The 24,503-nt window shown below is 44.0% G+C and overlaps 1 protein-coding gene across 5 annotated transcripts in view; it reads right to left on the reverse strand.

The window, feature by feature from the left end:
- The window catches only part of LOC123327516 (solute carrier family 23 member 1), a 66,806-nt gene that overhangs the window by 13,404 nt on the left and 28,899 nt on the right, over nt 1-24,503 (reverse strand). For 4 of the 5 annotated variants that reach the window (XM_044946907.1, XM_044946904.1, XM_044946906.1 and 1 more), the window contains 3 exons: nt 17,064-17,223; nt 2,054-2,235; nt 285-405 (listed from right to left, as the gene is read on the reverse strand). In XM_044946907.1, the coding sequence (XP_044802842.1) occupies nt 285-405; nt 2,054-2,235; nt 17,064-17,223 (463 nt within the window). The remainder of the gene's footprint in view (nt 1-284; nt 406-2,053; nt 2,236-17,063; nt 17,224-24,503) is intronic. The other variant, XM_044946908.1, reaches the window with a different exon arrangement.

Here is a 24,503-nt window from a genome sequence, read left to right on the forward strand (position 1 = left end):
AAACATGAGGAAGCCGTCCCACACTGGCGACCGCTGTAGCAACCTGGGGCAAGCGCTCTGCTCCCGCAGGAGAGAAGCATTGAGGGAGGAGTTGTAGGGCATTAAGCCAATGCTCCCACCACCCATGGGCAGGGTGGGGAGGAGCAGTTAGGGGAGGCCAAGGAGGAGAGGCCACTGCAGGTAGAGAGCATTTGACTTGAGGCCCATCTGGGTGAGCAAGAAGCTGCCCCTCACTCTCCAGTTGAGTCAGCTAAGAATGGCAGCGGGTGGGGAGTGCTTCTTACAGGGAAGATCTGAAACAGGTAGAACTTAGAGGCGTGAGACTTCTTCTCTCGTCCATAAACGGGCACGGGCACTGCGATGTTTTTCAGGTACTGAGAAAACAGCACGATGAGGAAGATGGTCCTGAAACAGAAACAAACCACACCCAACCTCGTGAGCTGGGGCACATCCAGAGCGAGGCTCCAGGAAGCTGGGCTACCGTGTGCCTCTGGGTCTGGGGAGCAGGGGCTGTGCTAGGAAGGTCCTCATCTAGGCCCTGCTCTGCATCCTGCCAGCTGGGAACAGGTGGGCAGGCCCCTTTCAGAGGCTGCCGGTGGCTGAAGAGGAAGAGTGGGCAGAGGACTACTATTCCTTGGGACCTGAGAAATGAGCATGACAGCTGCATAGATCCAGACTGGAGCCACTGAGGCCAGGGTCAAAGCCCATGTGAATGAACACATCCATCTGTTGTTGCCAAATTCCTCCAAAGCTCTGTTTAAATGTTGAGGGCCTCTTCCCCACCCCACTCCTAAGCCTTCCTGACACTCTTCCCCTGCCCTCTCCATCCCCCACAAGCTGGCTGTCACCGCCCCATTCCCTGTACAAGCTTGACACTCTGGGACCCTCATCAGTGTCTCCTAGTATCACAGGTACTTGGACTCAAGTCTTAACCCTCTGCTAAACTACCAAATGCTTGAGAGCTGGGCTATGTCTCTGTACCCTTCCCAGGAGCTGGAGGTGTGCAAATATTTGCTCAGTGAAAACCTAGGAGGCAAGGGACAGGTAGCATCAGCCATCTGTGAACCCTGCACTAAATATGTTTAGACACTGCCTGTGATGAACTCATTGTCTGTGAGGACTAATAACAAATAAATCGGAATAATACATTCTAAATAGCCATTTCACTGCTTTTTAAGGTATTATAATGTACATGAACTAGAGAGCCTCTTGATGAGGGTGAAAGAGGAGAGTGAAAGTCAGCTGAAAACTCAATATTAAAAAAATTAAGATCATGTCGTCTGGTCCCATCACTTCATGGCAAATAGAAGGGGGAAATGTGGAAGCAGTGACAGATTTCCTCTTCTTGGGCTCTAAAATCACTTCAGATGGTGACTGCAGCCATGAAATTAGAAGACAATTGCTTCTTGGCAGGAGAGCTATGACAAAACTAGACAGTGTGTTAAAAAGCAAAGACATCATCTTGCTGACAAAGGTCCATCTAGTCCAAGCTATGGTCTTTCCAGTAGTCATGTATGGGTGTGAGAGCTGGACAATAAAGAAGGCAGAGTGCTGAAGAATTGATGCTTTCAAACTGTGGTGTTGGAGAAGACTCTTGAGAGTCCCTTGGAAAGCAAGACCAAACCAGTCAATCTTAAAGGAAATCTACCCTGAATACTCTTTGGAAGGACTGATGCTGAAGCTGAAGCTCCAGTACTTTGGCCACCTGATGCGAACAGCTGACTCATTGGAAAAGACCCTGACACGGGAAAGATTGAAGGCAGAAGGAGAAGAGGGTAACAGAGGATGACATGGTTGGATGGCATCATCTATTCAATGGACATGACCTTGGGCAAACTCCAGGAGATGGTGAGATATACAGGGAAGCCTGGCATGTTGCAGTCCATGGGGTCAGGGAGAGTCCGACACAACTTGGCCACTGAACAACAACAAATGTTCATGAAAGTACTTGTAAACCACCTGAGCTTGCCAATATCCAGGACTCACTCTTTTAACTGGGTAACCTTCCTCTAGAGGGAACTCAAATGGCCCTCCCACCCAGGAGGGTACTTACGTGGCAGCAATCCCCCAGTGGGTCCCGGCGTCATCACCCGCAGAATCGAAGAGAGGCAGGGCCATCAGGGAGATTGTGGGAGCAATGGTCAAGGGGCCGATGAAGCGCATGAGGAAGCCAATGAGGCCTGAGAAGCCCACCAGCATCTGGACACAGGAGGCAACCATGACGGCTCCCTGCAGCTGAAGAGGAAGAGTGGGGCTCATTGACTGAGAGCGGGCCGCGGCGGGGCGGGGCCTGTGGCTGGGTGGGGCCTGCGGCGGGGCGGGGACCTCAGCCCTGCCCAGGCCACCAGGATCGGTGGTACCTTCAGAGGCAGGGCAAGGGACAAAGCTGGACCCTAAAGGAACCAATGGAAGGCAAGCTCCTACCTCATTCCTCTCTCCAGTCCTCTATTGCCAACTGTCTGTTGGACATTTTCACCTTATGTGAAGTTTTTCAGAAAGTAGACTTCAAGGTTATCATGGTGAGAATGCTGGTGACTTGTAATACTGGTGTTACCCAGTAGTGTATTGACCGTCTTGCTGCTTTACTTTTCTCTGTTTTCCTACTTTCTGACTCAGAGGCTGGCAAAGGGGACAGAGAGTGAATTGTTGAGGTTCTGTGGGCTGTCCAGGCTCAGTCGAAACTTTTCCAGACAAGATGGGAACAAATGAGCTTGCCCATGTTCCAATTAAACTCCATGGGCAGGCCCTGAAATTTGTATTTTGTACAATTTGGACTTGTCATGAAATATTCTTCTTTTGATTTTTTTCAACCATTTAAAATATAAAACCATTTTTAGCTTGCGGACCATTCAAAAAACAAACAGAAGACAGGCAACCGGCCAGATTTGGCTCATAGGCTGTAGTTTGCCAACCCCTGAGCTATGGGACTCACTGAGTTTACTTCTCTTTTTTTACTTTACTTATTTGGGTGTTGTACTTTCTTTTTTTATCCCTTGCTTTGAAGTCTGATTTCCCAGAAAAGAAAGAAAGAAGTCTGATTCCTGCTTTCTTTTGATTAGTGTTAATATATTCCTCTCCATCTGTTTACTTTTAATCTACATGTATTTTTATATTTAAAGTAGGTTTCTAGAGAAAGACAAATATAATATGATATCACTTATATATAGATCTTTTATAAAAGTGTACAAATGAACTTATTTACAAAACAGAAATAGAGTCACAGATGTAGCAGACAAATTTATGGTTATCAGGGGATATCCCCTGATAGGGGAGGGGTAAATTAGAAGACTGAGGATGACATATACACACTACTATATATAAAACAGATAACTAATAAAGACCTGCTGTATAGCATGGGGAGCACGACTCAGTACTCTGTAATGGTCTATACATAAGGAGTGGATATATGTATAACTGATTCACTTTGTTGTACATCTGAAACTAACACAACATTGTAAATCAACTCTACTCCAATAAAATTTTTTAATAATCAAAGTAGGTTTCATCTGGACAACATAAGGTGGGGTCTTATTTTTTGATCCACTCTGACAATCTCTGGTCTTGTAATCAGTGCCTTTAGAGCAATGATGTTCACAGTAATTATTGATCTAGTTGGATGAATATTCACCATATCCATTACTATTTTCTATTTGTGGCCCTTGGTCTTCATTTCTTTTTCTGTCTTCTACTCTTTTTCTGCCGTTGGTGGTTTTAACTGACATTTTTATATGACTCCATTTTCTCTCCTTTCTTAGCATAACTATTATCCATTGTTTTCCCTTTAGTGGTTGCCCTAGAGTTTGCAATAAACATTTACAGTGAACTCAAGTCCACTTTCAAATAACACTATACCACTTCCTGAGTCGCATGAATAACTTATAGTAACAAAACAATCCTAATTTCTCCCACCTAGCCATTTTATCATTGCTGTCATTCATTTCACTTATAAATAAGCATACACAAGAATATAAGAATTTTTAAACTACCATAATACCAGAAGGTGAAGTTTAAATTGGTCTAATGTGTTGAAACCTGAGCTCGCCATCTCTTCCCTACCACCATTTTCTTACAACATAATGACTATTTACCTGTCCTCTCTATTACTTCTTATCTCCCAGAAAGAAATGACATGACTATTGGTCCTGTATATGCCTCACTTTCATTTGTGGCTACTATTGTGATGTAGAGTTGGACTGCTAACCATTGGTGGTTTCAAGACTTGAGATGTGTGTCAACAAATAGAACCCAGTGAAACATGGAAAAATCTACCTTGAATTCCAATAGGCTGGCTCAGTGAATTAAACCAATCCATTGATCAGTGAAAGGAAGCTGAAACTTGCAAAAACTTTCCCATGTTTTCAGCACTGGTGAAAAGCCCTGGACCAGCAGATGGAGCTAAAATACCACAGCTACGACTCTGGGTTTGCGCTCACTCTCAGGCACTTTGAAGTGATGTGGTGAAAGAGTGGAGGCTACTGTTCTGGATCTGGGCAAGAGGAACCCCTACCCTGGGCCCTGTGCTTTAGAGCAGGGGTTGGCAAACTTTTTCTGTAACTGGTCAGATAGTAAACATTTCAGGTTTTTTGGGCCACATATAGTTTCTGTCACATATTCTTTTTTAAATTTTAAACAACTTAAAAATGTAAAACCCAGGACTTCCCTGGCAGTCCAGCGGTTACAACTCCACCCTTCCATGTCAGGAGACAAAGGTTCAACCCCACACACCTGGCAGCATGGTGTAGCCAATAGTAAATAAATAAATAAAATGTAAAAACTATTCTTAATTGGTAAGGAGTAGAAAACGGATTGGGTAACTTCCCTGGTAACTCAGCTGGTAAGGAAACCACTTGCAATGCAGGCGACCCCAGTTTGATTCCTAGGTCAGGAAGAGCCCCTGGACAAGGGATAGGCTACCCACTCTAGTATTCTTGGGCTTCCCTGGTGGCTCAGACAGTGAAGAATCCACCTGCAATGCAGGAGAACTGGGTTCAATCCCTGAGTTGGCAAAATCCCCTGGAGGAGGGCATAGCAACCCACTCCAGTGTTCTTGCCGGGAGAATCCCCATGGACAGAGGAGCCTGGTGGGCTACAGTCCACGGGGTCACAAAGGGTCAGACACGACTGAGCACAGCACAAAACAGATTACAGGCTAGATTTGGTCCAAGAGCCACAGCTTGCTGACTCTTGCTTTAGAGGACTCAGAAACACAAGAATAGTGAACGCACTAAAGAAACACGGTTATGTCTGTCGCTTGGGATCCTGTGCTCGGTGCAGGCTCAGCATGACCCACATCCCTAAACATCCTCTCACTACTAGTACTGCGTCCTCAGAACAAGGTAACGGCTTCTGACTATTACAGTGTTAGAGCAGCCACGTCATTAGAACACAGGAAGGATTTGAGCAACAGAAGAGCTCGGGCAGGAGAGGAGACAAATTAACTTGTTGGACCTTTCTTCTCAGATAGTACGAAGACAAGAGATTCTTGTATAAGAAATTATAGTGCTTGGGTCTTCCCTGGTCACTCAGTGACAAAGAATCCACTTGCCAGTGCAGGACACACGGGTTCCATCCCTGATCCAGGAAGATCCCACATGCCGCAGAGCAACTAAGCCCATGGGCCACAACTATTGAACCTGTGCTCTAGAGCCCGGGAGCCGCAACTACTGACCCCACGTGCCTCACCTACTGAAGCCCAGGTACCCTGGAGCCCACGCTCTGCAACAAGAGAAGCCACTGAAACGAGAAGCCCACGCACCACAACTAAAGAGTAGCCCCTGCTTGCCCATGCGCAGCGACGAAGGCCCAGCCCAGCCAAAAATAAGTTTGAAAAAAAGGAGTGATAGTTCTCTGCCGGAAGCAGGAGCTCCGCCCATGGCAAAGGTCATGAGGAAGGAGGCTCGGCATACGCAAAGGCGGGATCGAGCCTCAGGAGTCCCCCTGGATATTCTCTAGCATCTACCCCCAAAACCAGAGTCTGCCTACTTTACTGCTTTGTGCTCTCACCTACACCTCTGACTTTACAGGGGGGCTGTCCTGGGCGTGACAAGAGTGTTTTAGTTCACAACCCTGAGAGGTGTGAGATGTTCTAAACTGTCTGAATACAGACGCCTTTGAGCAGTTAAAAGATTGATTAGAAAAAAAAACTGGAAATAGAACTGCCTTATGATCCAGCAATCCCACTGCGGGGCATACACACTGAGGAAACCAGAAGGGAAAGAGACACGTGTACCCCAATGTTCATCGCAGCACTGTTTATAATAGCCAGGACATGGAAGCAACCTAGATGTCCATCAGCAGACGAATGGATAAGAAAGCTGTGGTACATATACACAATGGAGTATTACTCAGCCATTAAAAAGAATACATTTGAATCAGTTCTAATGAGGTGGATGAAACTGGAGCCTATTATACACAGTGAAGTAAGCCAGAAAGAAAAACACCAATACAGTATACTAACGCATATATATGGAAGTTAGAAAGATGTAACAATAACCCTGTGTAAGAGACAGCAAAAGAGACACTGATGTATAGAACAGTCTTATGGACTCGGTGGGAGAGGGAGAGGGTGGGAAGATTTTGGAGAATGGCATTGAAACGTGTATAATATCATGTATGAAACGAGTTGCCAGTCCAGATTCAATGCACGATACTGGATGCTTGCGGCTACTGCACTGGGACGACCCAAGGGGATGGTATGGGGAGGGAGGAGGGAGGAGGGTTCAGGATGGGGAACACATGTATACCTGTGGCGGATTCATTTTGAAATTTGGCAAAACTAATACAATTTTGTAAAGTTTAAAAAAAAAAAAATGATTGATTAGAAATTGTATTGGTGAAGGGTTTTTCACTTGTTGGGCCAATGTTTGCTGCTAAGTTTCCATATCCCTTACCTGCTGTGTCCCTGGCAGTGTATTGATTAATATAATTGGTGTAAGTAGTAGCTTTAATGTTTGTAACCTTGGACCCTGGAGTTAATTATTTTTCTTGTTATAGTCCACCACACCTTTGCCCTATAGGAATGCAACTTTATCTAATGCTTTTGGAGGGTGGCGCCTGACTAATCACCTTTAGAGAAAACTAAGTTTTCTGAAGAAAGGGTCTTAAAATGTTAACAGGCCTCCAGGCCAGAAGATGATGCAAATCACCTGAACTTTTGCATATGATAAGTTTGCAGGAGGAAAGCCTGGCTTACTGCATGACTCTACCCCTTCCCCCATTATCCTCTATGCATAACTTAAGGTATAAAAACTACTTTGGAAAACAAAGTGCGGGCCTTGTTCACCGAAGCTTGGTCTCCCCATGTTGTTCTTTCTCTCAACTTCTGGCTGAATTATTCAGCCTCTTTTCTCCACTGAATTTTCTCACTGAGCTATCCTTATTTAACCACTCTTTATATCTTTAATTAACATTTAAATAAGCTGTTGTTTCCTGATCGCCAATGCCCTCTCCCCTTTGAAACCCCTGACTCCACCGGGGCTGGACCCCCGGCAGTTCTCAGTAAGCCTAAGTGAAAGGGAAATCGTGCCCCTGGCATCTAGCAGATCAGGGTAAAGAAACTGATGAAATAAAATTCATATTTTAAGGCAGACAAGAAAAAAAATTAAATACAAAAGATGATTGCTCCTTGGAAGAAAAGCTATAATAAACTTAAGACAGTATATTAAAAAAGCAGAGACATTACTTTGCCAACAAAGGTCTATATAGTCAAAGCTGTGGTTTTTCCAGTCGTCATGTATGGATGTGAGAGCTGGACCATAAAGAAGGCTCAGCACCAAAGAATTGATACTTTTGAACTGTGGTGCTGGAAAAGACTCTTGAGAGTCCCTTGGACTGCAAAGAGATCAAACCAGGATTTATAAAAGAAATAAATCCTGAATATTCATTGGAAAGGCTGATGCTGAAGCTGAAGCTCCAATCCTTTGGTCACCTGATGTGAAGAGCTGACACACTGGAAAAGACCCTGATGCTGGGAAAGATTGGAGGCAGGAGGAGAAGGGGACGGCAGAGGATGAGATGGATGGATGGCATCACCAGCTCAATGGACATGAGTTTGAGCAAACTCTGGGTGATGGTGAAGGACAGGGAAGCCTGCATGCTGCAGTCCATGGGGTCACAAAGACTCAGACACAACTGAGTGACTGAACAACAACAACAAAGGAAGACAAGAAAAAAATTAAATATTAAATTCCTTCTGTTTTTTTGGGCCTCCTGCCTCCCTAAAGTGCAGTGTCCACCCACATTACACATTAACTGGAGCTCTTCAAAGATGGAAGGGCCAGATAAACTGTAAAGCAGTGTGTTTTTTTTTCTTTCTTCTGATGGTAACAATGTAACATCTTTAATTTTTTATTTATCTTTTAATTGAAGGATTAGTGCTTTATAGAATTGTGTTGGTTTCTGCCAAACATCAACATGAATCAGCCATAGGTATACATATGTTCCCTCCCTCTTGAACCTCTCTCCCATCTTCCTGCCAATCCCACCCCTCTAGGTTGAAGCAAGGTAACTTCTTGAAAGAATAGTGTTCTTTCTCAGCTCTGTTGGGAGTCATGGTGACCTGCTGCTCCCTTCTATGTGCTTACCTGGACAATGTATCCCTGGTGAACTTTACATGAAATATCAGTATGTCATTTTAACATATGATCCTTTTTCTCAAAAATGTATATGACTATGCCTTTGACTTCTAACAGGTGAAACAGTTCCCAGAGCTTCCTAACAATCTTCTCCCTGGGTTATAATCCTCAGTTTGGCTCGAATAAAATCCCCCCCTTTTTTTTCTTAACTTGATAGTTAATTAAAATTTCCACTTCTTATTCTTTCAGTTCAGTTCAGTTCAGTTCAGTCGCTCAGTCGTGTCACGACTCTTTGCGACCCCATGAATTGCAGCACGCCAGGCCTCCCTGTCCATCACCAACTCCCAGAGTTCACTCAGACTCACGTCCATCAAGTCAGTGATGCCATCCAGCCATCTCATCCTCTGTTGTCCCCTTCTCCTCCTGCCCCCAATCCCTCCCAGCATCAGAGTCTTTTCCAATGAGTCAACTCTTTGCATGAGGTGGCCAAAGTACTGGAGTTTCAGCTTCAGCATCATTCCCTCCAAAGAAATCCCAGGGCTGATCTCCTTAAGAATGGACTTGTTGGATCTCCTTGCAGTCCAAGGGACTCTCAAGAGTCTTCTCCAACACCACAGTTCAAAAGCATCAATTCTTCAGCTCTCAGCCTTCTTCACAGTCCAACTCTCAAATCCATACATGACCACTGGAAAAACCATAGCCTTGACTAGATGGACCTTGGTTGGCAAAGTAATGTCTCTGCTTTTGAATATGCTATCTAGGTTGGTCATAACTTTCCTTCCATGGAGTAAGTGTCTTTTAATTTCATGGCTGCAGTCACCATATGTAGTTTGCTTAGTTTTAATTTGCATTTACCAAAGCCAAGTATTGCCTCCCTGGGGGAGAGTAGAAATAAAACCAAACCTCAAACCACATGTGTTTTGTGATTCTATTGATGATATAATACAAATAGGCTGCACTGAAGAAGAAATACACCCTGCTTTGAAAAAAGTGATTCAACAAATGGCATTTGAAGGTTAGCCAATTGACCTGGCAAAAATCCAGGGCCCACCAGCTTGACAAGTGATATCCTTAGGTATGTCTTGGTCTAGAGGTACATGGAAAAGTTTATTAAATACTAAAAACCCCTGTTAACTCTGAGTCCACCTTGAGAAAAGAAAGGAAGCACAAGGACTTGATAGATCACTGAAGTACATTGTGTCTGGTGTGCTCTTGGACTGCACATCAGAGCACAGGCATGTGCAGAAAGGCTGTTTTTGAAAGGGAAGAACAGCAGAAAGTTCTGGCTGAAATTCACAAGTTATGGCTCAGACTGGTCTGAGACCAGCATCCCAACCAGCACAGCACTCCTGAGATAACAGAAGTGTTGGTGGTTGAGTCCATGCTGAATGAGGGCTGACCCTGGCAGATGCCAGATGCTTCAGCTCTGAGTGGGGCATTTGGTGCAGAGGTGGCCCAAAGGAGCTACTCAGCCACTCTCCCTCTCAAAGGCCATTCCTAACTAGTCTGCTACTTGGCACTGCTTGGAATTAAAGCACTACTGACTGGCACCAAATAACTCCAAGATCAGAAATCTCAATGATATCTTGAATGATGTCAGAAAGACATTCAAATAAGGAAGGGGCGTGTGTGCATGCTAAGTCTCATCAACAGAACTCGCTGATTAAAAGGAAATAGTTACATGCAGGAGAAGAAAACAAGGTTACACAAGGAGGAGTTCATATGATCCATGAATAAGTGACAGTCCCTGCCTTCCCTGGGTGGGCACTACTTCACAAGATAATCTAACTCTAGCAACCAAGATTTGGATCTCACTATGTGGGTCTTTGAATTCAAAAAGCAAGTTGCAGTCTTGCTGAAGGTGCTTCTCACCCACCTGAGAAAGACTGAGACTGAAAGAGTGTAACATTTCAGTAGAAGGGCTTTGATGGAGAAGGAAGGCAAGTCTAAGTCCAGCCAATGAACAATGTGTGTGATGTGCCAGTGGACATGAAATTACTCAGAATCATCCCTTTAGAATTTTAGGTTCTCAAGCTGTGGCCAATGGACTAGCAGTTTGGTCTGGCAAGTCGGTCATAGAGGCTGTACTGAAATTTCACCTTTTATGGGACAGAACTTAATAGTCAAATCTCAAATAATGGTGGTTCATATCAATGTCCCCGTGTCTTACAAAAGAGGAGGGAAGTATGACTTTGAATATAGTCACTAGGGTCCAGGAGATGACACCTCGGGTCACAAGCCACGCACACGTGGGCTCCCAAACTGCACAATCTCCATCTCTATCTGACATTGTTTGTGTTTCCCAGGATGATCCAGATTGATGACAATGATTGATTGATTGATGACAGTGATGGGCACAGGTGCCTCTGGTGGGAGAACATGAGGATAAATGGCCCATCACAGAGCTGGTAGGCTGCCTGAACTGGACAATCCACAGAGTAGGGAAGGTTTTTAACACTCTTTAAAAACCTGGTGGTTCTGGAGAACTGTGGTGCTGGAGAAGGCTCTTGAGAGTCCCTGGACAGCAAGATCAAACCAATCAATCCTAAAGGAAATCAACCCTGAATATTCATTGGAAGCTGAAACTCCAATACTTTGGCCACCTGATGTGAAGAGCTGACTCATTGGAAAAGATCCTGATGCTGGGGAAAAATTGAGGACAGGAGGAGAAGGGGGTGACAGAGGATGAGATGGTTGGATGGCATCACCAACTCAATGGACATGAGTTTCAGCAAACTCCAGGAGACAGTGAAGGACAGGGAAGCCTGGCCTGCTGCAGTCCATGGGGTCGCAGAGTCAGACATGACTTACTGCCTGAACAACAAGAAAAACCTGGTATGGACAGTGTTTCTGATGTGAACTTTGCTTATCCTATCACTGAAGCCCTGGCCCAGGCTACGATATAGAGACTAGCAACCCAGACTGAAATCACCATGAAGATCGACTTATATATTAAACAGCTCAAGGATCGCTGTTCACAGCATGAACATGACAGGAATGGAGCAAGAAATACAATATCCATTGATCTTTTCATACTTCATGACTGCTGCTGCTGCTGCTAAGTTGCTTCAGCCGTGTCCGACTCTGTGCGACCCCATGGACTGCAGCCTACCAGGCTCCTCCATCCATGGGATTTTCCAGGCAAGAGTACTGGAGTGGGGTGCCATTGCCTTCTCCATATTTCATGACACTTCACCCCAAAGCAGTAAAATTACAGCAAAATTAGGATATGTGCTTGAAGCAATAAAATGTGGGTGACAAAGACAGAAGGGCAGGCTTTGCTGGGTAACACAGTGTAAGCTCAAGATCAAGCTGAAAATGGGGCACAAAAGTGAGTCGCCAAGTGGAGCAGTTGGAGCAGAGGGTAAAGAAATCTTATTTTCCCAGGACTAGAGCTTTGGTTGTGTTCCTTAAGATGGAATACTAGAATCAATTTAATTCGACTTGCTGGTATTCTGATGGTATTTATGGGCCAGATTGGAAAGTCTGGTGTTTTTCAGAAGAAGACATGCATCCTACCCCGTGGAAAGAATCCAGTGACAATATATTTATTAACTCATGTGAAAGTACCTTGGGAAAGGACACACAAAGGAAGGTTTAGCAATGTTATTTTTCCTGCCCACTAATTAAAAGTTAGGGGAGAAAAACTCAAAACCCCCTCTAGGAGCAAAAAAATGGGTTGAGAAGGGCTCATCGTGGGGAAAAAAAAAAGATGGTGGCAGAAAGAATGGAGTCACCAATCTTGCATCAAATAATGCTACTTTTGCCCATTGTGTTTAAATGGGAATAAGAAAATGATTTCTTAGTCATACTTCTAGATACATCTTCAATCTGGGATGAGGGGTGCTGGCATCATAGTTAGTTCTATGAAACTGAAACACATCTAATAAAGCTAGTCCCAAAGTATACTGGGCTGTACTGAATGGACAACAGGGAATGAACACTGTGAAAGTAGCCAGTACCGACAGTGATGCTGGCATATTTAGGACGTGGTCTGTGTGAACTTTGAGATTAAATGGTCATAGACAGGTCATAGACTAACTATGAGCTCACAGGTGATTTACATGATACTTGATGAAATGAAAGTCACAGAAATAATGATAAATAACAAAATCTATATTATATTAAACTCTCATTTCAGTTCAGTCGCTCAGTCGTGTCCGACTCTTTGCAACCCCATGAATCGCAGCACGCCAGGCCTCCCTGTCCATCACCAACTCCCGGAGTTCACTCAGACTCACGTTCATTGACTCAGTGATGGCATCCAGCCATCTCATCCTCTGTCATCCCTTCTCCTCCTGCCCCCAATCCTTCCCAGCATCAGAGTCTTTTCCAATGAGTCAACTCTTTCAATGAGTCAACTCTTCCAATGAGTCAACCTCCCATGAGGTGGCAAAAGAACTGGAGTTTCAGCTTTAGCATCATTCCTTCCAAAGAAATCCCAGAGCTGATCTCCTTCAGAATGGACTGGTTGGATCTCCTTGCAGTCCAAGGGACTCTCAAGAGTCTTCTCCAACACCACAGTTCAAAAGCATCAATTCTTCGACGCTCAGCTTTCTTAACGGTCCAACTCTCACATCCATACATGACTACTAGAAAAACCACAGCCTTGACTAGATGGACCTTGTTGGCAAGGTAATGTCTAGTCACTGGTTAAAGGGCTTCCCAGGTGGCACAGTAGTAAAGAATCTGCCTGCCAATGAAGGAGATGCAAGAGACTCGGGTTTGATCTCTAGGTGGGGAAGATCTGCTGGTTTAGGAAATGGCAACATACTCCAGTATTCTTGCCTGGAACATTTCATGCACAGAGGAGCCTGGCAGGCTACAGTCCACGGGGTCACAAAGAATCATACACGACTGAGCATACACACACATACACACACACACAAACACACCTGTTAATGTGGCAAGCATAGGAGCAGAAATGAGTCCAGGTGTTCAAATAGACCTATAAGATGAGGACAATTACAGTTAATTCTATATCATTCAATAGCATCATAAAAGAATGATACAAGTTTACCATAATGCACTCAGTAGAGTGGCTAACATGAAAAATCTAGAAAATGTTGGTGAGATTGTGGAGTAACTGGGACTCACATATGATGCTGGCAAGAGGGTAAACTGGAACATCCATTTCAGAAATTTATTTGCTGTTGCTGCTGCTAAGTCGCTTCAGTCGTGTCTGACTCTGTGCGACCCCAAGACCGCAGCCCACATGGCTCCCCTGTCCCTGGGATTCTCCAGGCAAGAACACTGGAGTGGGTTGCCATTTCTTTCTCCAATGCACGAAAGTGAAAAGTGAAAGTGAAGTCGCTCAGTCGTGTCCGACTCTTAGCGACCCCATGGACTTTGTGCATCAGGATCCTCCGAACATGGGATTTTCCAGGCAACAGTACTGGAGTGGGGTGCCATTGCCTTCTCCTAGTGTTTACTAAAGTGGAACATATAAACAATTTGATGGTGAATTTTGCATGTCAACTGGACTGAGGGATGCCCAGACAGCTGATAAAACATTATTTCTGCGGTGTTTCCAGAGGAGATTAGTATTTGAATTGGTGAACTGAATGAAGCAGATGGCCCTATCCAAAATGAGCATCTCTCTCTGCTAAATCACTTCAGTCATGTCAGACTTTTAGTAACTCAATGGACAGCAGTCCACCAGGCTCCTCTGTCCACGGGATTCTCCAGGCAAGAATATTGGAGCTGGTTTGTACTGGTTATATTCCAGGCAAGAATACTGGTGTGCTCTTCTCCAGAGGATCTTCTTGACCCAGGGATTGGACCCATGTCTCTTATGTCTCCTGCACTGGCAGTCGGGTTCTTTACCATTAGTGGCACCTGGGAAGCCCACCCAATGTGAATGAGTGCCATCCAATCCTTTGAGGGACTCAGCAGAACCAAAAGGCAGAGGAAGAACATTTTCGCTTGCTGCTTGAGCTGGGACATCTGTCTTCTCCTGCCCCCAGATATCAGCACTCCTGTTTCCAGGCCTTTGGAGTCAGATCAGGAGTTACATCATTGTCCCTCCGCCCCACCCCCCATTGGAGTGTTTTGTCAATTCTATTCCCTCTCATTGGTCACACTTGGGTAAGAATAGGAATCTTGTTAGGAATGTGTCTCCTCTGTATTCCCTCTTCCTTCATCTGTCACGTTCTGAGGGTGTGACCCTTACTGCAGCCATGAGGCTGCTGAACTTGGATTGGGTGGGATGCTGGATGGACCCTGGCTTCACTAAGGCTTGTCAGCTAGACTCCCAGGGATATCTACTAACAGACTCTGCTCTAGGTCCATAGCCCTGAATTTTGGAATGCCTTTGGTCCGGTCCTAGTGAGCCTGGGGGAGGCACACTAAGTAAGTGAGGGCTAGAGTAATGCCTGAGCAAACTACCTTGTACTAGAAGGACTGGAAAAGGTTAGTTTTCATTTCAATCCCAAGAAGGGCAATGCCAATGAATGTTCAAACCACCCAACAATTGCATTCATTTTACATGCTAGCAAGGTAATGCTCAAAATCCTTCAAGTCAGGCTTCAACAGTGCATGAACCATGAACTTCCAGATGTTCAAGCTGGATTTAAAAAAGGCATAGGAACCAGAGATCATATTGCCAATATTAGATGGATCATAGAAAAAGCAAGGGAATTCCAGAAAAACATCTACTTCTGCTTCATTGACTACACTAGAACCTTTGACTGTGTGGATCACAAAAAACTGTGGAAAATTCTTCAAGGGATGGGAATACCAGACCACCTTACCTGCCTCCTGAGAAACCTGTATGCAAGTCAAGAAGCAACAGTTAGAACTGGACACGGAACAATGGACTCATTCCAAACTGGGAAAGGAGTACGTCAAGGCTGTATACTGTCACCCTGCTTATTTAACTTACAAGAAGAGTACATGTTGTGAAATGCCAGGTTGGATGAAGCACAAATGGAATCAAGATTGCCGGGAGAAAATTAATAACCTCAGATATGCACATGACACCACACTTATGGTGGAAAGTGAAGAGAAACTAAAGAGCCTTTTGATGAAAGTGAAAGAGGACAGTGAAAAAGCTGGCTTAAAACTCAACATTCAGAAAATTAAGATCATGGCATCTGGTTCCATCACTTCATGGGAAATAGATGGGGAGATGATGGAAACAGTGACAGACTTTATTTTCTCGGGCTCCCAAATCACTGCAGATGTTGACTGCAGCCATGAAATTAAAAGTCGCTTGCTCCTTGGAAGAAAAGCTATGACCAACCTAGACAGCATATTAAAAAGCAGAGACATGACTTTGCCAACAAAGGTCCATCTAGTCAAAGCTATGGTTTTTTCAGTAGTCATATATGAATGTAAGAGTTGGACCATAACAAAGGCTGAGAGTTGAAGAACTAATGCCTTCGAACTGTGGTGTTGGAGAAGACTCTTTAGAGTCCCTTGGACTACAAGGAGATCCAACCAGTTCATCCTAAAGGAAATCAACCCTGAATATTCTTTGGAAGGACTGATGCTGAAGCTGAAACTCCAATACTATGGCCACCTGATGCGAAGAGCTGACTGATTTGAAAAGACCTTGATGTTGGGAAAGATTGAAGGCAGGAGGAGAAGGGGATGACAGAGGATGAGATGGTTGGATGGCATCACTGACTCAATGGACATGAGTTTGAGTCAACTCTGGGAGTTGGTGATGGACAGGGAGGCCTGGCATGCTGCAGTCCATGGGGTAACAAAGTGTCAGTCATGACTGTGCGACTGAACAACAACAAGAAGAACCCCACACCTTATAGTGTTTGTGTAACTCTGCTCCTGCTCCAGAGGAGGGGGGCCTTTGAGCCGCTCCAGGCTTACATATTTAAGATCAAGCTGGGAGGGGGATGATTGGACTTCCTAGAAATCTCAGGCGACCTTCCCTCTCATATATTATTCCACCCATGAGACATGCTTGACACCTCACCTCCGAAGCCAGGTGAGGATGTTAGAGTCTGCAAGCTATGAGGCCTACTGTCCCTGAGGGTGTGGCTGGGCTTTCTGCTGACAATCCTGTGTGCTGGCTTCCTAATCTATCATTTAGATAAGCCAACCTGGAGCACGGGCTTCCTGGTGATTCAGAGTGTACAGAATTTGCCTGCAGTGCAGGAGATCAGGATTCCATCCCTAGGTTGGGAAGATTCTCTGGAGGAAGGCATGGCTACCCACTCCAGGATTCTTGCCTGGGGAATTCCATGGAAAGAGGAGCCTGGTGGGCTACAGTCCAGGGGGTTGCAAAGAATCGGACACGACTGAGCGACTAACACTCACTGAGCTCAACTTATCCTGGAGCATGGCCAAACTTTAAAGCCTGCTTCAAGGCCACCAGTTTCTTTCCCTGAATGACACAACTGAATTAAACAAGGACCAGTGTCTTAAAGTTTGGAATCTTGCCTAGCAGTGAGCTGAGAAAATGAGTCAACTCCGAAGCCCCTTTTGAGGACCACCCCATTTCTCGCACCCCACCCCTCAACCCAATACCTCTCGGATCCTCTTCTGCCATTCCTCAGTGAATTCAGGTGAGCTGGTGTTCACCTGGCTGGCATTGAGTGTCCACGCGGGGCACTTCCAGGTGGGAAGAGACAGCATGGCCAGGGAGGGTCCCAAGAAAGCAAAGGTCCCTCCCTGGAGAATGGGCAGCCTGGAGGAGGGGAAAGGAGACAGTTAACCATTAGCCCCTTTAACACTGGCCTGTCACTGGCCCCAGCAGAGGCCTTATCCCAAGTCCTCCCTTGGTTTCAGGGCAATACATGAGTCCTACAGTTCTCAGTTATAGGGAACTCCTGCTGCTGCTGCTGCTAAGTCGCTTCAGTCGTGTCTGACTCTGTGCGAGACCATAGACGGCAGCCCACCAGGCTCCCCCGTCCCTGGGATTCTCCAGGCAAGAACACTGGAGTGGGTTGCCATTTCCTTCTCCAATGCATGAAAGGGAAATGTGAAAGTGAAGTCATTCAGTTGTGTCTGACTCTTTGCGACCCCATGGACTGCAGTCAACCAGGCTCCTCTGTCCATGGGATTTTCCAGGCAAGAGTACTGGAGTGGGGTGCCATTGCCTTCTCCGAGGGAACTCCTATCAATCTCCAAGTCAGATCCACAAACTGTGCCAAACTTTGGTCAGGTAGGAGAGGTGGGGAGGATAAGACCAGCAGACCTAATCCCAGTCCTGGAGATGCGAGCCCAGGAGCAGAGAGTCACATACTGGGAAACGATCTGGGGCAGCACAGAGCTCAGGGAACACGTTTGGTGGTTGCCACTGTCTTCCTCAGTCCCAGAGAAACTTCCCCAGACCCCAGGATCAAAGCACAGTGCACACACGTCAAGTTCCCCCACTGACAAGAGATGCACAGCCTAGAATCTGGGTGGCCAGATTCCTTTGCGCCTTCAAAAATGAAAGGCGATTCCAGACCTCTACCTCCAGGCTCCTTTCTATCACATGGACTGAACATGCTTGAGGTCCATTATCAGGGCGTGTCCCCCACACAAGCCTTCCTTCTTCCTGGTCAGTGTCTCACTCTGGCCTCTGTGAGAACTTCCAGCAGTGTCCATCTGACTTGTCTCCCTTCAAGGTGAACATAGCCTGATAAGTCAACCTCCAATAACCCTGTCTTACTAGAAGGTCAGAAGCTGTTAAGGCTGACCTAGTCTCCTCACCTGCATATTATAATAGAACTGGTGGGGAGGGAGAGTGGAACAGGATCTTAGCCTCTTGCTTGCGTTTGTCATAGTATACCTTACCCAGTTTAGATACTTGTTCTTAACAATACTAGAAGAGTACTTTTGAAATCAGGATTCCACGAAGATAGCTTAAAGAGTCTTCTTGAGAACGAACCCATTTTATTTAATGAAAATATAAAGTATATGAAAGAGTTTTACTGCCTAACTGGATTTTGTCCTGGCTGAACATAGGAACTAGCAAGGGCTGAGCATCAGCCTCAGATGAGTTCACGGGCTGGTCAAGAGGTGCACCCAGGCATGGAGAGAGCTTAGACCTCCAGGTGATTCTAACATCTGCTAGGGTTGAGAACAACTGATCTAGATTCATAAATCTAGACCCATAAGGCTCCAAAATAGATTAGAATATATGGCACACACAGGGCAGAAAACATGGGTGATGGAATGGGTATGTATGAATGATTTTTTAGTTAAAAAAATTATGGTGGGGAGAGATAAATTAGGAATTTGGGATTTACATGTATACACTAATATATATATAAAATAGGTAAACAACAAGGACGTTCTGTATAGCACAGGGAATTATAATTTATTTTATAATAATCTATAATGGAAAAGAATCTATATATATAATATACATTTATATACATATATGTATAACTGAGTCAATTTGCTATATACTTGAAAGTAACACAACATTGTAAATTCAGTTCATTCGCTCAGTCCTGTCCAACTCTTTGCGACCCCATGAATCGCAGAGTGCCAGGCCTCCCTGTCCATCACCAACTCCCGGAGTTCACTCAGATTCACGTCTATCGAGTCAGTGATGACATCCAGCCATCTCATCCTCTGTTGTCCCCTTCTCCTCCTGCCCCCAATCCCTCCCAGCATCAGAGTCTTTTCCAATGAGTCAACTCTTCACATGAGGTGGCCAAAGTACTGGAGTTTCGGCTTTACCATCATTCCTTTCAAAGAAATCCCAGGACTGATCTCCTTAAGAATGGACTGGTTGGATCTCTTTGCAGTCCAAGGGACTCTCAAGAGTCTTCTCCAACACCACAGGTCAAAAGCATCAATTGTTCGGCACTCAGCTTTCCTCACAGTCCAACTCTCACATCCATACATGACCACTGGAAAAACCATAGCCTTGACTAGATGGACCTTTGCTGGCAAAGTAATGTCTCTGCTTTTGAATATGCTATCTAGGTTGGTCATAACTTTCCTACCAAGGAGTAAGTGTCTTTTAATTTCATGGCTGCAGTCATCATCTGCAGTGATTTTTGAGCCCCCCAAAATAAAGTCTGACACTGTTTCCACTGTTTCCCCATCTATTTCCCATGAAGTGATGGGACCGGATGCCATGATCTTTGTTTTCTGACTGTTGAGCTTTAAGCCAACTTTTTCACTCTCCTCTTTCACTTTCATCAAGAGGCTTTTTAGTTTCTCTTCACTTTCTGCCATAAGGGTGGTGTCATCTGCTTATCTGAGGTTATTGATATTTCTCCCTGCAATCTTGATTCCAGCTTGTGTTTCTTCCAGTCCAGTGTTTCTCATGATGTACTCTGCATATAAGTTAAATAAGCAGGGTGACAATATATAGCCTTGACGAACTCCTTTTCCTATTTGGAACCAGTCTGTTCTTCCATGTCCAGTTCTAACTGCTGCTTCCTGACCTAAATACAGATTTCTCAAGAGTCAGGTCAGATGGTCTGGTATTCCCATCTCTTTCAGAATTGTCCACAGTTTATTGTGATCCGCATAGTCAAAGGCTTTGGCATAGTCAATAAAGCAGAAATAGATGTTTTTCTGGAACTCTCTTCCTTTTATGATGATCCAGCAGATGTTGGCAATTTGATCTCTGGTTCCTCTGCCTTTTCTAAAACCAGCTTGAACAACTGGAAGTTCACGGTTCACATATTGCTGAAGCCCGGCTTGGAGAATTTTGAGCATTACAATAACCTCAGATATCTTTTTCACTCTCCACTTTCACTTTCATCAAGAGGCTTTTTAGTTCCTCTTAAATTCCCATTGTAAATTAACTATACTTCAATTAAAAATTCATAGAAATTATGAAGCTAAATATCTTGACAGAGAAGGGAAACACACTATATCATTGCAAAATCCCTTTTGAGCTTTTAAAATGAACATAGACACCTTTGCATATCACAGGTACAGACAGTATGTAATCCAAGATTTGTGTTTCAGTTTTTTGCTGTAATTCCATATGCACATTTCATTCATTCAACAAATATTTACTGAGGACTTGCTCTGTGGGAGGCACTGGTTGTCAGGTATTTGAAATACCACAGTGAGTGAGACAAAACTCCCACTTATATTCTAGTTACATATTTCCTGTTTAGCCTTTGTACTAACAAACTAGTCATTTACAGTAACTCACTCTCAGGGATTCTTTAAACAGTTTACAGTTATACTTATAAACAATCCATCATTGCTATATCACCATGACCTCAGCCATTTCAGTATTACTGGGTTCCTTGAGTGCAGAGAAGTCTAGTTTTCTCTTCCATCCCTCCAGCACCGAGGTTAGTATTACACAATCTATCAACATTGGGTTTTCTTGTTTCATTTTTTTAGTTTAATAGGCATATAATGAAATCCTGACAAAAGTGAATTTGCATTTCATTAAGTCACAAAAGATGTGATTTTTTATGTCTGTTTTTCCCTGTCTATAAACTGTTTTACTCATTACATAGAAATTAGACACTGCCAAAATATATTTAAAACAGTTTTACTGATGGTGAGATTTGCTTTCACTTAAAAAATATTTTCTGTTATTATATCCCTAACTTAGAACTTATTTAAGGGATATTTCAAAATTTTCAACTAGGTCAACATGTTTCTAACTCTGTTCATGTTATTTATTTTTTTTTCAAGATTATTACATGTAGTTGGGATAATGTACTAACATAATAGATGCACTTTTTACCTTTTTTTCTTTTTTTGATTGCACCTCTCAGCTTGCAGAATCTTAGTTCACCCACCAAGGGAACTTGCATCTAAAGCACCGAGTCCTCACCACTGAACAACCAGGGAATTCCCTCTACCGTTTTGAAGCTACTAAATACATTTTATGTTCAAGAGCAAGATGAATTGTTTCCGTTAATTTACTAGAGTATATTCCTATGTCCTAAAAAAAATCCTCTTGATGAAAGTGAAAGAGGAGAGTGAAAAAGTTGTCTTAAAGCTCAACATTCAGAAAACAAAGATCATGGCATCCGGTCACCTCACTTCATGGGAAATAGATGGGGAAACAGTGGAAACAGTGTCAGACTTTATTTCGGGGGGCTCCAAAATACCTGCAGATCGTGATTGCAGCCATGAAATTAAAAGACGCTTACTCCTTGGAGGAAAGTTATGTCCAACTTAGATAGCATATTGAAAAGCAGAGACATTACTTTGCCAACAAAGGTCTGTCTACTCAAGGCTATGGTTTTTCCAGTGGTCATGTATGGATGTGAGAGTTGGACTGTGAAGAAGGCTGAGCGCTGAAGAATTGATGCTTTTGAACTGTGGTGTTGGAGAAGACTCTTGAGAGTCCCATGAACTGCAAGAAGATCCAACCAGTCCATTCTAAAGGAGATCAGTCCTGGGTGTTCTTTGGAAGGAATGATGCTAAAGCTGAAACTCCAGTACTTTGGCCACCTCATGTGAAGAGTTGACTCATTGGAAAAGACTCTGATGCTGGGAGGGATTGGGGGCAGGAGGAGAAGGGGACAACAGACGATGAGATGGCTGGATGGCATCACCGAATTGATGGACGTGGGTTTGAGTGAACTCCGGGAGTTGGTGATGGACAGGGAGGCCTGGCGTGCTGCAATTCATGGGGTCGCAAAGAGTCGGACACGACTGAGTGACTGAACTGAACTGATTCTTATGTCCTACAATTAGATTCACACAACATATCCATAAATTCTTCCTTCCCTCTCCTATACTCAGATCTTTCAATCCCATTTTCCATCCATTCCTGTCCCCTCCCCACCTTGTTTTATGAGCATTACCACCTTGCTCATAACTTCTTATTGATACGCTTTTGACAGAAATCTATGTATATTTCTTGCATTTCTACTAGTTTTCCTTTTATTCACTTTCTTGGTACATGTTTAAGATATATGCATTCAGTATCACTACAAGGCTTTCATTGTTCTATATACATTTTACGTTTTATGGTGACTTTTATGTGTATCTCAGAGCTGCTTTTAATTTCACAATTAATTTCATCTTATTTTAAAATTTTTACCTTCAATATGATTCACTATTATTATACATGTGCCTTCTAATTCTTTGTGAACCACAGATTGTTGATTTTTAAAATTCAACACTTTAGAAATAGAAGGGCCATTTGAAGCATATCCAATCTGGCCTTATCATTTTATAGATAATGGATCTGGAGCCCAAGGTCATAGAGTTAACCAGGATGTCTTGGGGTTTTTCACCATGGCGCTATAACACCAGTTAAGCGCATGGAATAGACCAAAGGCAAGTCTGAATATGACTTTGTCTTATCAGCTGTGTGACCAAGGCATGTTGCCCAACTTCTGCAAGCCTCAGTGTCCTCTTTGACAAAATATAGTAGTAATCTCCCAAGGAATAACTGTGAAGATAAAATATATGTAAGTGATTAGCATGATGCCTGGGGAAGAGCTCAATGAATAGAATAATTTTCATTATTATTCCCCCTGAAATGTGTGGTTACTTCTGGAAAGGGTCAGTCAGTCAGTTCAGTCACTCAATCATGTCAACTCTTTGTGACCCCATGGACTGCACCATGCCAGGCTTCCCTGTCCATCAGGGAAACTCCTGGAGCTTGCTCAAACTCATGTCCACTGAGTCAGTGATGCCATCCAACCATCTCATCTTCTGTTGTCCCCTTCTCCTGCCCTCAATCTTTCCCAGCATCAGGGTCTTTTCTAATGAGTCGGCTCTTTATATCAGGTGCCCTAAGTATTGGAGCTTCATCTCAAGCATCAGTCCTTCCAAAGAATATTCAGGGTTGATTTCCTTTAGGATGGACTGGTTTGACCTCCTTGCAGTCCAAGGGACTCTCAAGAGTCTTCTCCAACACCACAGTTCAAAGGCATTAGTTCTTCAACACTCAGCCTTCTTTATGGTCCAACTCTCACATCCATACATGACTACCAGAAAAAACCATAGCTTTAACTAGACAGACTTTGTTGGCAAAGTCATGTCTCTGCTTTTTAATATGCTATCTAGGTTGGTCATAACTTTTCTTCCAAGTAGCAAGCGTTTTTTAATTTCATGGCTGCAAGTCACCATCTGCAGAAAATAAAGTCTGCCACTGTTTTCACTGTTTTCCCATCTATTTGCCAGGAAGTGATGGAACCAGTTGACATGATCTTCGTTTTCTGAATGTTGAGCTTTAAGCCAGATTTTTCACTCTCCTCTTTCACTTTCATCAAGAGGCTCTTTAGTTCCTCTTCACTTTCTGCAATAGGGCTGGTGTCATCTGCATATCTGAGGTTATTGATATTTCTCCTGGCAATCTTGATTCCTGCTTGTGTTTCATCCAACCTGGCATTTCACATCATGTACTTTGCATAAAGTTAAATAAGCAGGGTGATAGTATACAGCCTTTGTGTACTCTTTTCCCAATTTGCAACCAGCCCATTGCTCCATATCCTTTTCTAACTGTTACTTCTTGACCTGCATACATGTTTCTCAGGAGGCAGGTAAGGTGGTCTGTTATTCCCATCTCTTGAAGAGTTTTCCACAGTTTGTTGTGATCCACACAGTCAAAGGCCTTAGTGTAGTCAATGAAGCAGAAACAGATGTTTTTCTGGAATTCCCTTGCTTTCTCTACGATCCATCTAATATCGGCAATATGATCTCTGGTTCCTCTGCCTTTTCTAAATCCAGTTTGAACATCTGAAATTTCACGGTTCATGTACTGTTGAAGCCTGGCTTCAGTCATGTGAGGACTTCCCTCATAGTTCAGTTGGTTAAAAATCCATCTGCAATGCAGGAGACCCTGGTTTGATTCCTGAGACAGGAAGATTTGCTGGAGAAGGGATAGACTACCTACTCCAGTATTCTTGGGCTTCCCTTGTGGCTCAGCTGGTAAAAATCCGCCTGCAATGTGGGACACCTGGGTCTGATCCCTAGGTTGGGAAGATCCCCTGGAGAAGGAAAAGTCTACCCACTCCAGTATTGTGGCCTGGAGAATTCTGTGGACTGTAATGGGGTTGCAAAGAGTTGGAAAAAGTATGTATA

This window comes from Bubalus bubalis, chromosome 8, assembly GCF_019923935.1.
Source record: "Bubalus bubalis isolate 160015118507 breed Murrah chromosome 8, NDDB_SH_1, whole genome shotgun sequence".
Classification (NCBI taxonomy): domain Eukaryota; kingdom Metazoa; phylum Chordata; class Mammalia; order Artiodactyla; family Bovidae; genus Bubalus; species Bubalus bubalis.